This window comes from Laccaria bicolor, genomic scaffold (assembly GCF_000143565.1).
Source record: "Laccaria bicolor S238N-H82 LACBIscaffold_42 genomic scaffold, whole genome shotgun sequence".
In the NCBI taxonomy this organism is placed as follows: domain Eukaryota; kingdom Fungi; phylum Basidiomycota; class Agaricomycetes; order Agaricales; family Hydnangiaceae; genus Laccaria; species Laccaria bicolor.
This window is the reverse complement of record NW_001889913.1, coordinates 151,159-163,272: the sequence shown is the minus strand read 5'-3', so window position 1 is coordinate 163,272 and position 12,114 is coordinate 151,159. Positions and strand designations below refer to the sequence as shown.

General features: G+C 49.1%; 5 protein-coding genes across 5 annotated transcripts; 3 read left to right on the top strand and 2 right to left on the bottom strand.

The window, feature by feature from the left end:
• Positions 1-1,408: 1,408 nt before the first annotated feature.
• On the bottom strand, positions 1,409-1,628 carry LACBIDRAFT_309824 (uncharacterized protein; the record flags this gene model as incomplete). The annotated part of the gene is made up of 2 exons (XM_001887070.1): positions 1,409-1,545; positions 1,601-1,628. 2 exons carry the CDS (start codon positions 1,626-1,628, stop codon positions 1,409-1,411), a joined length of 165 nt encoding a protein of 54 aa, XP_001887105.1.
• A 1,823-nt stretch (positions 1,629-3,451) lies between these two features.
• Positions 3,452-3,892, top strand: LACBIDRAFT_309823 (uncharacterized protein; the record flags this gene model as incomplete). The annotated part of the gene is made up of 1 exon (XM_001887126.1): positions 3,452-3,892. One exon carries the CDS (start codon positions 3,452-3,454, stop codon positions 3,674-3,676), a length of 225 nt encoding a protein of 74 aa, XP_001887161.1. The 3' UTR covers positions 3,677-3,892.
• A 1,495-nt stretch (positions 3,893-5,387) lies between these two features.
• Positions 5,388-6,107, top strand: LACBIDRAFT_159277 (uncharacterized protein; the record flags this gene model as incomplete). The annotated part of the gene is made up of 1 exon (XM_001887125.1): positions 5,388-6,107. A coding segment is annotated over one exon (720 nt), but the record flags the coding sequence as incomplete, so codon positions are not given.
• Positions 6,108-8,164: 2,057 nt separating this feature from the next.
• LACBIDRAFT_332561 (uncharacterized protein) lies at positions 8,165-10,505 on the top strand (the record flags this gene model as incomplete). The annotated part of the gene is made up of 9 exons (XM_001887124.1): positions 8,165-8,189; positions 8,240-8,281; positions 8,392-8,472; positions 8,690-8,764; positions 8,999-9,005; positions 9,055-9,273; positions 9,327-9,462; positions 9,616-9,930; positions 9,981-10,505. The coding sequence occupies 9 exons, from the start codon at positions 8,165-8,167 to the stop codon at positions 10,503-10,505; spliced, it is 1,425 nt and encodes a 474-aa protein (XP_001887159.1).
• A 392-nt stretch (positions 10,506-10,897) lies between these two features.
• On the bottom strand, positions 10,898-12,114 carry LACBIDRAFT_332560 (uncharacterized protein; the record flags this gene model as incomplete). Its single annotated transcript, XM_001887069.1, has 3 exons — positions 10,898-10,970; positions 11,086-11,273; positions 11,323-12,114. The coding sequence occupies 3 exons, from the start codon at positions 12,112-12,114 to the stop codon at positions 10,898-10,900; spliced, it is 1,053 nt and encodes a 350-aa protein (XP_001887104.1).

Genomic DNA, 12,114 nt, shown 5'->3' with positions numbered 1-12,114 from the left:
TAACGTATAATCTTAACACATCCCACATTGACTCCGTAGCTAGGATTGATACTCAAATTATACCTAGAACTAGCAGAATGTCAATCTTAATCGCGTTATCTCCCAGAATATTAACCGGCACGCTATTACTTCCTACTGTTTACGAGGTAGTATGGACATCCCCTCTTTGCATGAGTCATTTCACTCCAAAGGATGCAAACTTGACGGTTCTGGCATTGACAATACCAAGAGTCGGAAATGCGAAATACAGCGGTAGATACAGGTGAAGAAATGGGTTTACAGCCATACAGCGCGCTTGACCACAGGTGATTGGAAGCGGTGTATATACGACCTACGTCTGTGTTATAGAACAGAGGGTGGGGTGGGTAGAGGTAGGTATCTAGGAGATATCGCAGCACAGAGAGGAGGTTGCGATGATTAAGTGCGTAAGAAGAGGGTGAAGCAGCGGCTCAGAGGAGGAAAATGAGCCGAAGTCGATTGGTAAATCCACTTTTGAGAGGCTATAACTCGTTCATACGAACGGAGCACTGTCCTTTGCCCTATGCACCTCATGATCCTAAACGACAGCCTGAATCCCTCCCACTTGGGGTGGTCACGTTGACGTGCAAGCGAGTAAATTCCTCAATCGTCGTATGGGAAGAGTTGGATGAAATGGCATGTGTCGTCGTCCTTTGGTTCCAAGAGGAAAGCCTATGTAGCAACTATCCGTCAGGATTCTTTGAACGCGCCGATGTATGAATTCTTGTTCCTCTAGCTTGGACTTGTTCACGACGAGATTATGAGTGCGCGAAGACCTATTATCGAAATTGATCTGTGTAAGTAGGCAGAAAGAGCGCGTGATGGAGGCCATGGGGGATGGCAGTACCTACGAAAGTTGTTATATCATTATGCGCGGGTCGCCAATACGGATTCGTTGAGGTATGACGTCCTTAAACAACCCTTGAGCTTGTGGCCAGTACCGTGAGCCGGTGATCAAAGACACGGACGTCGACTTTGCTTGGCCCGCTGAACCAGGAAGTTAAAGTGGAAACAGGTGAAGAAGAGAAGAGGAAGCACGAACCGACCCCGAGATGAACTCTAGGCGCCCGTCACTCTGATTGACATATTCATGCTGGTGAGTGTCCTCGCTGGGCACGAAGAACAAATAACAATAGATCAGCCCTCTGGAGTTACGCACGAGTATGAGATCTAAACTCACTGATAACCCAACCTCATGGTATCCCCGCCATTAACGAAATCCTCCAAGTGGTCCAATCGTTCAGTCGTAGCCGGCTTTCCCTTTGACATTCTCTAAGTCATTAACCTCTTTCATGCGCCGATTCCGTCATAGGGATTGCCAAGTCTTGGAGAATGCAATAACGACAAACGAGGCTTTGGCAAAGTCGACAGTCGACCAACTTCCGTTGCTTCAACGCATGACCCTCGTCCGGTTCGTCCTGTGGATGGCGGTTGTGGTAGTGAAAGATTCAGAAGAGCGCATCAGCGAGAAATCAGGATTGAACAAAGAGCCGACAGGCTTGCGCCGTAAGATCTTTACGTTGCAGCCTGGTTAAGCAATATGTTAGCAACATATTGAGATAGCCACATGCGTAGTACTCACTTGAAAGTACGAGCTCGTCTATGACCATCCGCTGCGCCTGCTACACCTTAATGTTGGTTCAGTGGCGTTTGAGGCTGGCTGGGTTAAGTTTCTTGCAGTTGTGCGGTTGGAGGTGATCGTTCTGGGCCACTGGCGCTCGGATGTTTCCTCGTAACGCCCACCTTCGTCCTTTGGATGCCTAGGTTATACGGATTGCGATTTCTGTAAAGAGACCGTCAAAAACCGGGAATGATCCAGTGCAGCATAAGTACTCACGAGATACAAACTTCCCGTCCAATTATGAGTAAAGACACAGTGCACGGTTTGGATTATCTCAAAGGACCTGATACTAGGTGTCATGATAATGAGCGGCAGAACGGATGACGAAATACTGAAGGACTCTTTACTGGTCTTATGCCAATTTATGGGTTTTCACGAAAAGGAAGTGCTGCAAAAGTGAGCGGCTGGGCCCAACGAAGTTGACGCCTTATTGAATGCGTATTCGATGATTGCCCGTAGACAGGAAGGTCGTGGGCGGGCGATAGAAGTCATCTAAGCACACCGCATTGGGGCGAGAAAGTGATGCTGGGCACGATCACGTAGAGTCAACGCCTAGATCTGAAGGACTAACGAAAAGATTAATAAGAGATACATTGGTAGAGGGCAGAAAATACTGTACTGGATCGGATATTGACATTGTCCCAGAAATGAGATGAAGCATCAGTCGAAGGACAATCGCGTGGAGCAAAAGAGGCGGGGAGAAGAGAGGCGTCATGAGATTTGCATGAGATGGTCCAACTTGACCACCATCATGTCTTGACATCGACCAAGACACATCCACTACGTCGCGGGGACTACGGGACCGCCGGCTATCCCTCTCATTGGCTTTGCACCTTCAACACCTCGCAGTAAGTTAGCCCGAGGCCGTCTGATAGCTGGAGCTGGGTTGGATAATCTTGAGGTGCGTCTGCCATCCTTGCCTCAGTTTCGCTTTCTGATGTTAGTTCCCTGATTTCTGAGGCCCTGCAACGTGCTACTCCAGTGCTACTACGTCGCGATTCAGTTGGTCCTCCAAATTTAGTCACAATATCGTGCAGTTGTACCTCGCAGACATGCTGCTCTGGAGGCACCGACTTGAGCTCCTCTATTACTTGCAACCCAAGATACCCGAAGCAGGATGTTCAACGTTACCTCACGTCGTCTCAGCTCTCGAGTTCGCCATTTGCTGCCGTGGCATTGCTGCAGTTACATACCCATGGAAAGCCTTGGTGATTCGGCCAGGATGTCGTGTTACAGATTCGCGACGACCAATTATCCTTGTGCGTCGTCCCCGTTGTGCAAGAAGAGGATCCACCACTGTCCTTTGTCGGACAGTCATCCACTTATAAGGCTACGGTTGCCGACTGACCAGCAGCCGCAGACCAGTCGGCACTCCAACCACTCGGGTACATCGACCTTCTTCCAACGCGAATCACCACTGCTTTTGACCACCTCCCACAAGCCGCCCAACCCTCGTCATTTTCGACCGAACGGCGACGACTCATATGGCCCTTGATTAGGCGACTTACCCCCCTTCCGCAATTCCGATTACTTTTTAGTCTCTACGCCCGTAGACGTGGACGACCTCGCATTTTGGAAACGGAAAGACACACAATGGCCAACGCGCAGCATGTTCGACATACTTCTTCACCTTCCACCGTCATGGTCCAGTACGTGGCGAGCCAGGCCCAAGCCAACTTTGGTTGCGGCTACTGAAGCTGAAGACCGACTCCATGCGCCTTCAGACTCCGGGTGTCCTTTCCCGTCTTTAACTTCCTTCTACTGTCTTCGTTTCGGTGCCTTCCATGCCGTTCCTTTCGACCTTGGCGCCCAATGATCCTTCTACTGCAATTTCACTTTTGTTCGCTATTCCTTTCCCTTAATTTGCCCTCCAATTTCGTCATTTCACTTGTCCTGCTCCTCGCCCACTCTTCCCCAGCAGTCCACTCTTTCCCTCACTTGTTCCTTCAAAGTCTTCGCCAGGACAGGCGAACGACACCCTCAGGATCCTCTCTCATCGTTGTTTGGGGAGTCATATGTGCCTTGAAATCAATCTAAATAATCGTGGTCTTTGAAGCTGTCCGGCTCATTGAGCCAGCTTCTCTTACGCGGAACCTCCAAACGTCTCCAGAGAGCGGCCGGAGATCAGCTCGAACATGCTACTTGCATCGGAGCGATTACGCACAACACTCCTCAGGTTGACTCCGTAGCTTGACGGACTGATGTACTCAAATTATACAGAACCAGCACGATGACAATCATAATTTCATTATCTCCCAGAACATCAATGGGGCCGCTTGCTCTTACGTATACTTTTACAATAATGTATACATACCCTGTTTTGCCTGAGACATTTCACGCCAAAGGACGCAAACGTGACAGGTACCTGTGGAGGACTGGGTTGACGGCCGTGCAGCGTCCTTGACCAAAGGTGATTTGAAGCGGTGTATATGCATCCTACGTTCGTGTCATGGAACAAAGGGTGGGGTAGGTAGAGGTAGATGTCTAGGAGTTCTCGCAGCACAGAGAGGAGGTTGCGAGGATTAAGTGTGTAGGAGAAAGAGGAGGATGAAGCGGCTCAGAGGAGAAAGGTGAGCGGAAGTGGATTAGCTTGCTCATACTAACAGCGCACACTGTCCTTCGCCCTATGCACCCCATGATCCTCAGTCAACGCATCATCACCTCCAAATAATCCTAATGACAGCCTGAATCCCTCCCAGTTGGGGTGGTCAGGTTGACTTGCACCTGTGTGGCTCTCCAACCGCGGGATCCATGCTCGTATGGGAAGAGTTGAGTGAAAGGGCATCGCCCTTTGGGTCCGAGAGGAGGGGATCCTATGTAACGACTACTCGTCGGGGCGCCGATGTACATAGACACAGCGGTGTAGTCTAATTCCTCTGGGTTGGACTTGTTCGCGAGGGTTGTGAGGGCAGCAAGACCTATTATCGAAATTGATCTGTGTAAGAGGCAGAAAGAGAGCGCGATGGCGGCTATGGAGGATGGTTGGGTACTTACGAAGGTCGTTATATGCACGAGTCGTGGATTGTTGAAGTCTGACGTCCTTGATGGGAGTACCGTGAGTCGGTGATCATATACACGGATGTCACGATGTCAACTCCGCTTGGCCCGCTGACCCAGGAAGATAGAGTGAAACATGTTTGGACCCCAGAAGAGAGGATGAAGTGCGAACTGAGCCCGAGACTGATGAACGTCCTCTCTGGGCACGAAGAACACTACAACGATAGATTAGCCCTCTGGTGTTACTCACGAGTATGAGGGTGAACTCACTGATAGCGCAACTTCATGGTATCCTTGCCACCAACGAAACCCCTCAAGTGGTGCAACCGTTCAGTCGGGCCCGGCTTTTCTTAACCTCCCTTTCATCCACCGATTCCATTAGAGGGCTCGTCAAGTCCTGGAGATGCAACAACGATGGACGGGGCTTTGGCGAAGTCGACGGTCGACTAACACAACGCGTGACCCCTCGTCTGGTTCGTCATGGATTTGCCGGAGCTGGATGGTGGCTGCGGTGGTGAGGAATCCAGGAGACATGGTGAGGACGAGGGTGAGGGAAAGGAGGAAACGAAGTAGCTAAGGGTTGGCGCTATCTAGTATAGAAGGTGGATCGTTAGAAAATGGGATGACAATTATGTGAAAGATTGACCTACGCAACGAACAGCGGGCATTGTGGGACAGCAGCTTCCTAAGAGCAACGGTGAAGTCGGCTGCCCGTGGAGGGACACTATGGAGATCTCACAAGAAAGTTCAGGTGAAGGCCAACATATGTGTAATGCACAACGCATTCTTCCTACCCGCTACACCCATCTTTGCCTACCTCATCACTTTTCACACTTCTCGCTTCATTCCTGCCTCATGGCGCCCCGCCATCTTCGTCTCCCTGTTACTTACACTCGAATCCATCCTCTATGGTGCAAATATCTCGGTTGAGGATGCCCGCTTCATCCACCCCTCCCTAGACATCATCGCCTGGCTCCCCTACGGCGTAGGCCACTTCACAATCCCCTTCGTCGTCGCCGCCTTCCTCTGGCTCTTCCGCACGAAACAAGCACTCCACTTCTGGGCCCGCGCATTCGGGTACATGAACATGGTCGGCGTCATCATCCAAATCCTCCTCCCATGCTCCGCACCATGGTATGAGCTCATCCACGGCCTCACTCCAGCAAACTACTCCATGAAAGGATCCCCAGGCGGTCTATCCCGCATCGACGCCCTCTTCCACTCCCACGCATACACCGTCACTTTCACAAACGCGCCCATCCCCTTCGGCGCGTTCCCCTCATTACATGCAGGTTGTGCGACCATCGAAGCCCTCTGCTTATCCCACTTTTTCCCGGCCACTACAAAATACGTATGGGCGTACACGGGCGTGTTATATTGGGCTACGATGTACCTATCACATCACTACCTCATCGACGTCGTAGGCGGCGCGTGCCTCGCCACTGCCTTCTTCTATCTATTCCTCCCAGACGACCTTAGGGGCTCCGCAGCACTCACGCGCCTGTCCAACCTCACTTCCTCCTCCCGGTTCAGGGGCAGATCAAAGTACGAAGTATACGATTTGGAGGATCCGCGTAGGGGAGGAGGAGGGGGAGGAGGGATAAATGGGACGGTGGATACTGCGGATTTCGAACTGAGTGAAACGAGCTCGGATGACGAGGAAGTGGATATCACGTATCGTTCGCCCGTGCCTGGCTCACTAGCTTCTTTTGGCTCGCAGCAAAAACAGGTATGGGTTTCTCGGCATGACGTCGTTCTGTCAACTAACGACAATCTATTGATAGTTCATAGCGCCCAAGAGGGATCAGGGGAGGGGCGGCCATAGGCATACGGCGAGTATCGCGAGTCTTATTAGGGGAGATGAGAGGGGCCCAGAGGATGGTTGGAGCCCCGTCTCTGGCGCGTTCGTCATTCCTCATGGACGGGATAGTAGGGTTTAGAGGTGCGATTTGGACATCACCCCTGCTCCCCTTTTGCAAGTTCTCGACCTCTCGACCTCCGGCTCCCTCCAGCTTCCGAATTTCCTCCCCCTCCATCCCTCGCTTTGATCCCAACAACCGCATTCACCCCACGTTCCTTCATTGTCCCCCTGAATCTTGTGCCACTGTGCAGGATCCCCCTCGCGATACCACATACATTTGACAAACTACTATTAAGTACACTACAATTTGACAGGTTTCTTTTTTCTCATTCCTGAGGTGTGTTTGAATTTTGAGTGTGCATTCACCAGCTCATGATATATCAAAATTGGGATATTAGCTTAAACACAACCATTCAGTACAAAAACTACATGAAAATTGCCCTTCTATGATTAGTGGAATGCAGAGTTGACGTAGCGACCGCTACAAGCGGTTGCTACGGAATTGTCTCGCGACTCCCACGATACAGAACGTTCGGGATTCCTTCGCTGAATAAGCATTTCGTATCGAAAACTGTGGATAAAACTATTGAGAAACCCCCTTTCTGCAGAAACCCCCCACTTAAAATCTTTGCTTATCTGGAAACCCTATTTCTCTTCGGTCAAGGTTCGGCAGTCACATGATCTATGGCCGCTTCAAAGCTGTATTAGTAATTATATTTTTAAAAAGTCACTGCAATCGCTTTAAATGTTCTTCTGCTGCCCCTTACTCACACATCCATTATGCATTTGTCGGACACACCCGCCTTGCTAGGAGACTACCCGCCATGCACAAAGGAGGTCATTCATTTCAGTAAGAATTTCATCAATTACTCTGCATTGAAAACGAAGTCGAACTTACTACTTTTCATGAAGCAATCACGCAGTGATAGAGTTGTGATAGAGTCAATCGGACAAAAAACCTTTGATTACAGCCCAATAGAGGCACATCAGGTGTGTTGTAATGCACTGACAGAAACTCTCCATCTACACAGCTCGCCATTTACTGCCCCCAAATACAGACGGCACAACTCAAGCTGCGCCAAGCCTAGTACTCTTCTACAAGGCTGACTCATTACTGGATCCCCCTCTTCGCCCCCTTCCAACCTCGTATACACCAACCTTTACACTTACTTCTTGAAGCATCGCTACCATCATACCCAATTACCGTCTTGTCCCAGGCATCGTTTACCCTCAAGGATCTGAGGATGTTCATGACATGCTCGCTTGGGTTGTTTGGAATCTCGCTTCTCTTGGGGAGGACAAGTTCACCTGTATGCTCATCCTCGCTTACTCAGCGGACAGCGAACAGGATGGCCACGTCTTCGCACATGTGTTCACATCATCCCCTGCGGCGCACATCATATGAGGCATGGCGTTTATGGATGTGCCATTTGAGATATGCCTCTCAAGCCAAGCCTTATGCTGTTGCCGAAACGTATCACGGGGATCGAAACACAATAGCTCAAACACAATTGTGTCCCGTTCAGTGACACAGTCCACATCACCTACTCATGTTCAATCACCTCAAGGGTGTCCCTTGTTTGCACTAGTCGACCGCTGCATTCTTGGTCTGCATTTGGGATTATGCATGGGGGGGGGAATAATGCATTGATTTGTTATGTTCAATTATGGCCGCATTTGCTCAAGGCAGTGGTGAGTCAATGGCTCACTGTCTCCTTCATCTGCTTACTGAATTTCTGCAGCATCTGAGGAAGGGTTTGAGTTGTTTTCAGCTTTGAATGGCTGTAAGCAGTGAGCCCAGGGCAGCTTGCGCCTCATTACAGACTGTGTGCTGATATCGCCTCTGTTGGCGTTGGCTGGGTTGTTGGGCTCCTTATGGACTTGAAAGGCTTAGATAGAAGGGAACTTGACATTGAAGTACCAACTGTATTTTCGGTGCAGCTGGAATGGATTTTGTTTGCAAGGGTAATTGTTGGTATGTTTTGCATATCGAGGTTGTTATTTTAATACCACCTGAACTCGCATCTCATTACCACAGTGGCTTTGCATCATGAGGATGCTGCTGTCCGAGAACACCCTCTTACTTGGCCCATAACGTGACCATTGGCTGTTGTGGGATTGTTTCAACTTGCCTGGGCTCCAATTTCCAAACCTCTCCCCACTGTAAAGCTCAGTCTGAGGTCCCTATTCAGCTTCAGCTCGTCCAACTCTATACCGTATCCGCACTTCTGAGCTCGCCGTCAATCTCACGAGAAATATCAAAGAGTGTGAGCGCAAGTCAGTCACGCAAATGAGATTGTGTAAGCCACCATGGACCGTCAGCTGGATTATGGCGAGAAGTTTAAATACACAAAAGTCAGGGATTTCTCCAATTGCCTCGGAAACCCGGGGGGTTTCCATGGAAAGGGGGTTTCTCAATAGTTTTATCTGAAAACTGTAGCACATTTCACGGTCATAATATAGCGGACTTTTAAACTATTCAACAAACTTTGGGGCTATAGGCTGCCAGTGCGTCTCTACACCACCTTTGAATTATGTCTGAGCCTCTACTACTTAGTCCTCCTTCTAATACCCCTTCTGAGTCCACTGCCACCCCGCTCCAAGCTCTCAAAGAGCAATTGATCGTTGTCAAAGCCAAACACGCAAAGGCATCTGGCACCAAATCCGAGGCAACTCTGGCCCTAGGGAAAGAGAATGCCAAACCAGCGAAGCACACGAAGAACAAGGGGGAGAAATCTGAACCTGAGATCAAGAAAGAAGAGAGTGATTGTGTATGGTATGTTTCATTCAGTCCGGTTGCCCTGAAAGATTGATAATGACGATTTACAGGTGGGCGGACTCAAAGTTCACACACCTGACAGACACGCTCCTCACCAAGATTGAAGACAGCCTTCAGTATCGAAAGGTTTTTGGATTCTCGGTTGGTGACATGATGGTCACTGCAGGTGATCTCAACACCATCAAGGTCTGCCGTCTGCTTGTCCCAGAGATCTTCAAGGGCTCGAGCAGGCCTCCAGAGAAACTGGCCTTATCAATCAAGGCCCATGTTGCCTCATAGGTTCAGTGGTCTCACTGGTCCCCCCATCTTTGTGACTGACCTTTCTATCACAGTTTGAAGACTACCTATCAACATTACCGAAAGAGGTTGGGTGAGACAGGTCACAGATTGATTGAGTCGAATCGCAAGGCAGAGATCACAAGCGGTACTGCGATTTGCAACCACTCAAGCCTTACTTACCAACCAACAGAGCAAATTGAGAGCAAATTCAAATGGTACAAGCGCCTTCACGCTCTTTTGAGTAGCAGCCTGGTCCACAACCTCTCCGGTCTTGCAAACAGCGCAACCCCTGTCGATCTCGATGTTTTATCCCATGGAAGAGGCGCTGATGAGGAGGATATTGAAGCTGGGGAAGCCACAGTGCAAAACAATGAGGTAAGTCTATTATATACCCTATCACTATGTTGATCTTTAATGAATGATAGGACATGGATATCGATGATCCTTGCTCCACAAGCACAGTCCAAATTCCCCGTGCTTCTTCCCCAGACTGGGATGATGACCAAATCGACGCCAGCTTTGCAAACCAGAGCATGGAGGTCAATACCCCTACATCTCCCCATTCTGAATCTGTACCCACTGCACCATCATCTCAAACCCCTCCACCTTGTGCCCCTTTGCCTCTGCCTGCCGCTTCACAGTCAAAAGGTGCACCGGAGACACCAAAGATCAATTCTTTGAAGCGCAAACACCCTTTTGATATGCTCAAGGACATCAACGAGTCTGTTCAGCGTGTCAAGGTTGAAACTATCGAAATACAGGCAAGGTCAAAGCTTGAGAGAGAGAAACTTCGACTTTTGGCTGAGAAGGAACAAGAAATCTGTCAGCTAGAGGATGCACGTGAGCGTTGCGAGCATGAGCAGTTCATGGCCGAAAGGCAGCTCGAAATGCTTTGCTTACAGGCTGCAGTTGCTGGTGCAGGTGGTGTTGTGCCCGAGCTCCCTAAGTAATCTCTTAATCACTCAATACATACCTATACATACCACTTCTAGAATTAACTTTAGGCACTTGCTCAGCTAACTTTAGTTGCTCATTACAATATATTTTTTATTCAGAGCTTAGATATTCGAATAAGGCTTCTTTGAGTTCTTCATGTTTGATCCGCCCTTCTAAAAGATTGACTGCTCCATCTGATCCATCCCCATAACCTGCCTCCTGGGTCGCCAAAGCCTCTGCACGTTGCAGTTCCCATGCCTGTCTCTCTTCCTTCTCTTTTTGCATAAGTTGCTGGCCTTTTACAAAAAAATCATCAGCCTCAACATTTGATCCACACTCATGCGCCATCGCAAAATTGTGCAGGTGAATACATGTCATGATCCAGATAGAAGTGATTGCTTGTGCATCATGGTGATTGATTCATAGTCACAGGCCACGAAGGGAGCTCCAACGACCCTTGAGATACCCCATGCAGTGTTCTGAATGAATACAAATGTGTGAAACATAATAGTTATATTCGGTATTTTGTGCCATTGATTTTTCAGGGCTAAATAATGCTTAGCACTGAGTTTTATTGAAAATTGATGAACTAACTCCTTGTATGGTGCCTGGCACCACGTTCGAACAGGGTATGCAGAATCTGCCCAGACAAACTCGCCATCCTTGAGCAACCGTTGGCGTTCTTGAGGTAAGTGTGTGTGCTGCCAAGCAGTAGCATCGTGCTGACTTCCAGGAAGTCCAATGCCATAGTCAATAATATGTAGGTCTGGAGTGTTAATTATCTATACAATAAAGTCAGAATTATGAACTAAATTGATGGCAAGAACTCACTTGAACATTCTCTGAGTAGTTTGACTTGTGGTCGAAGTAGGCACTGCCAAAGTGATGGGGACGTTGAAACATAGGGATAAGTGTTCCATCAACCATTAACCAGCCATCACGCCAGGCCGGGCAAGAGTTAGCTTCAACCCAATCTTTGGCTTCTTGAATCTCTTCATCCGATGGCCACTGCATAACAACCTGGTGAAAACGCTCATCACAGCACACACGCATGACTCGGTTGGTGCACTCGCAGACAGTCCCATAGCCAACCCCAGCCCAAAGCGCTACCTTCAAGGTGCTGAGGCCATTTCCAAAGTGACCAAAACGGTACAGTGTGATCGCAAGCTGGCATTCAACAGGCATCTGGGGGTTGTTGGAATTGTTCTGGAAGGCCTCATGGTGCTGAATAGACTCCAAAAGACTGTCAAAACACTCTGGCGTAATACGGAGGTATGAACGAAAGATGTCAGGGAAGCCCATCTTGTACTGTGTTAGGAGCATATTGAGGTTTTCACATGTTTTTGGGATTTTGTGACCCTCCTCGATGTAGAAATTTTCATAGAGCCGGTGGCAGGCTTCAATTACCATGTCAGATACAGGGCATTCATCCTCCTCACCCATGCCCCAGTCACTCGATGTACTGCTGCCATTGTCCTCCTTCTCTGAATCTGTCTCCCAATCAGATCCTGTGCTATCTGTGTCAGGTTGGCTGGTGGATTCCTGAGCCTCAATGAGAGTCTTCAGGATAAAGGCCTCCAGTAGAACGTTCACATGTTTCTGTCTGTCACTGAGGTGGGGCAT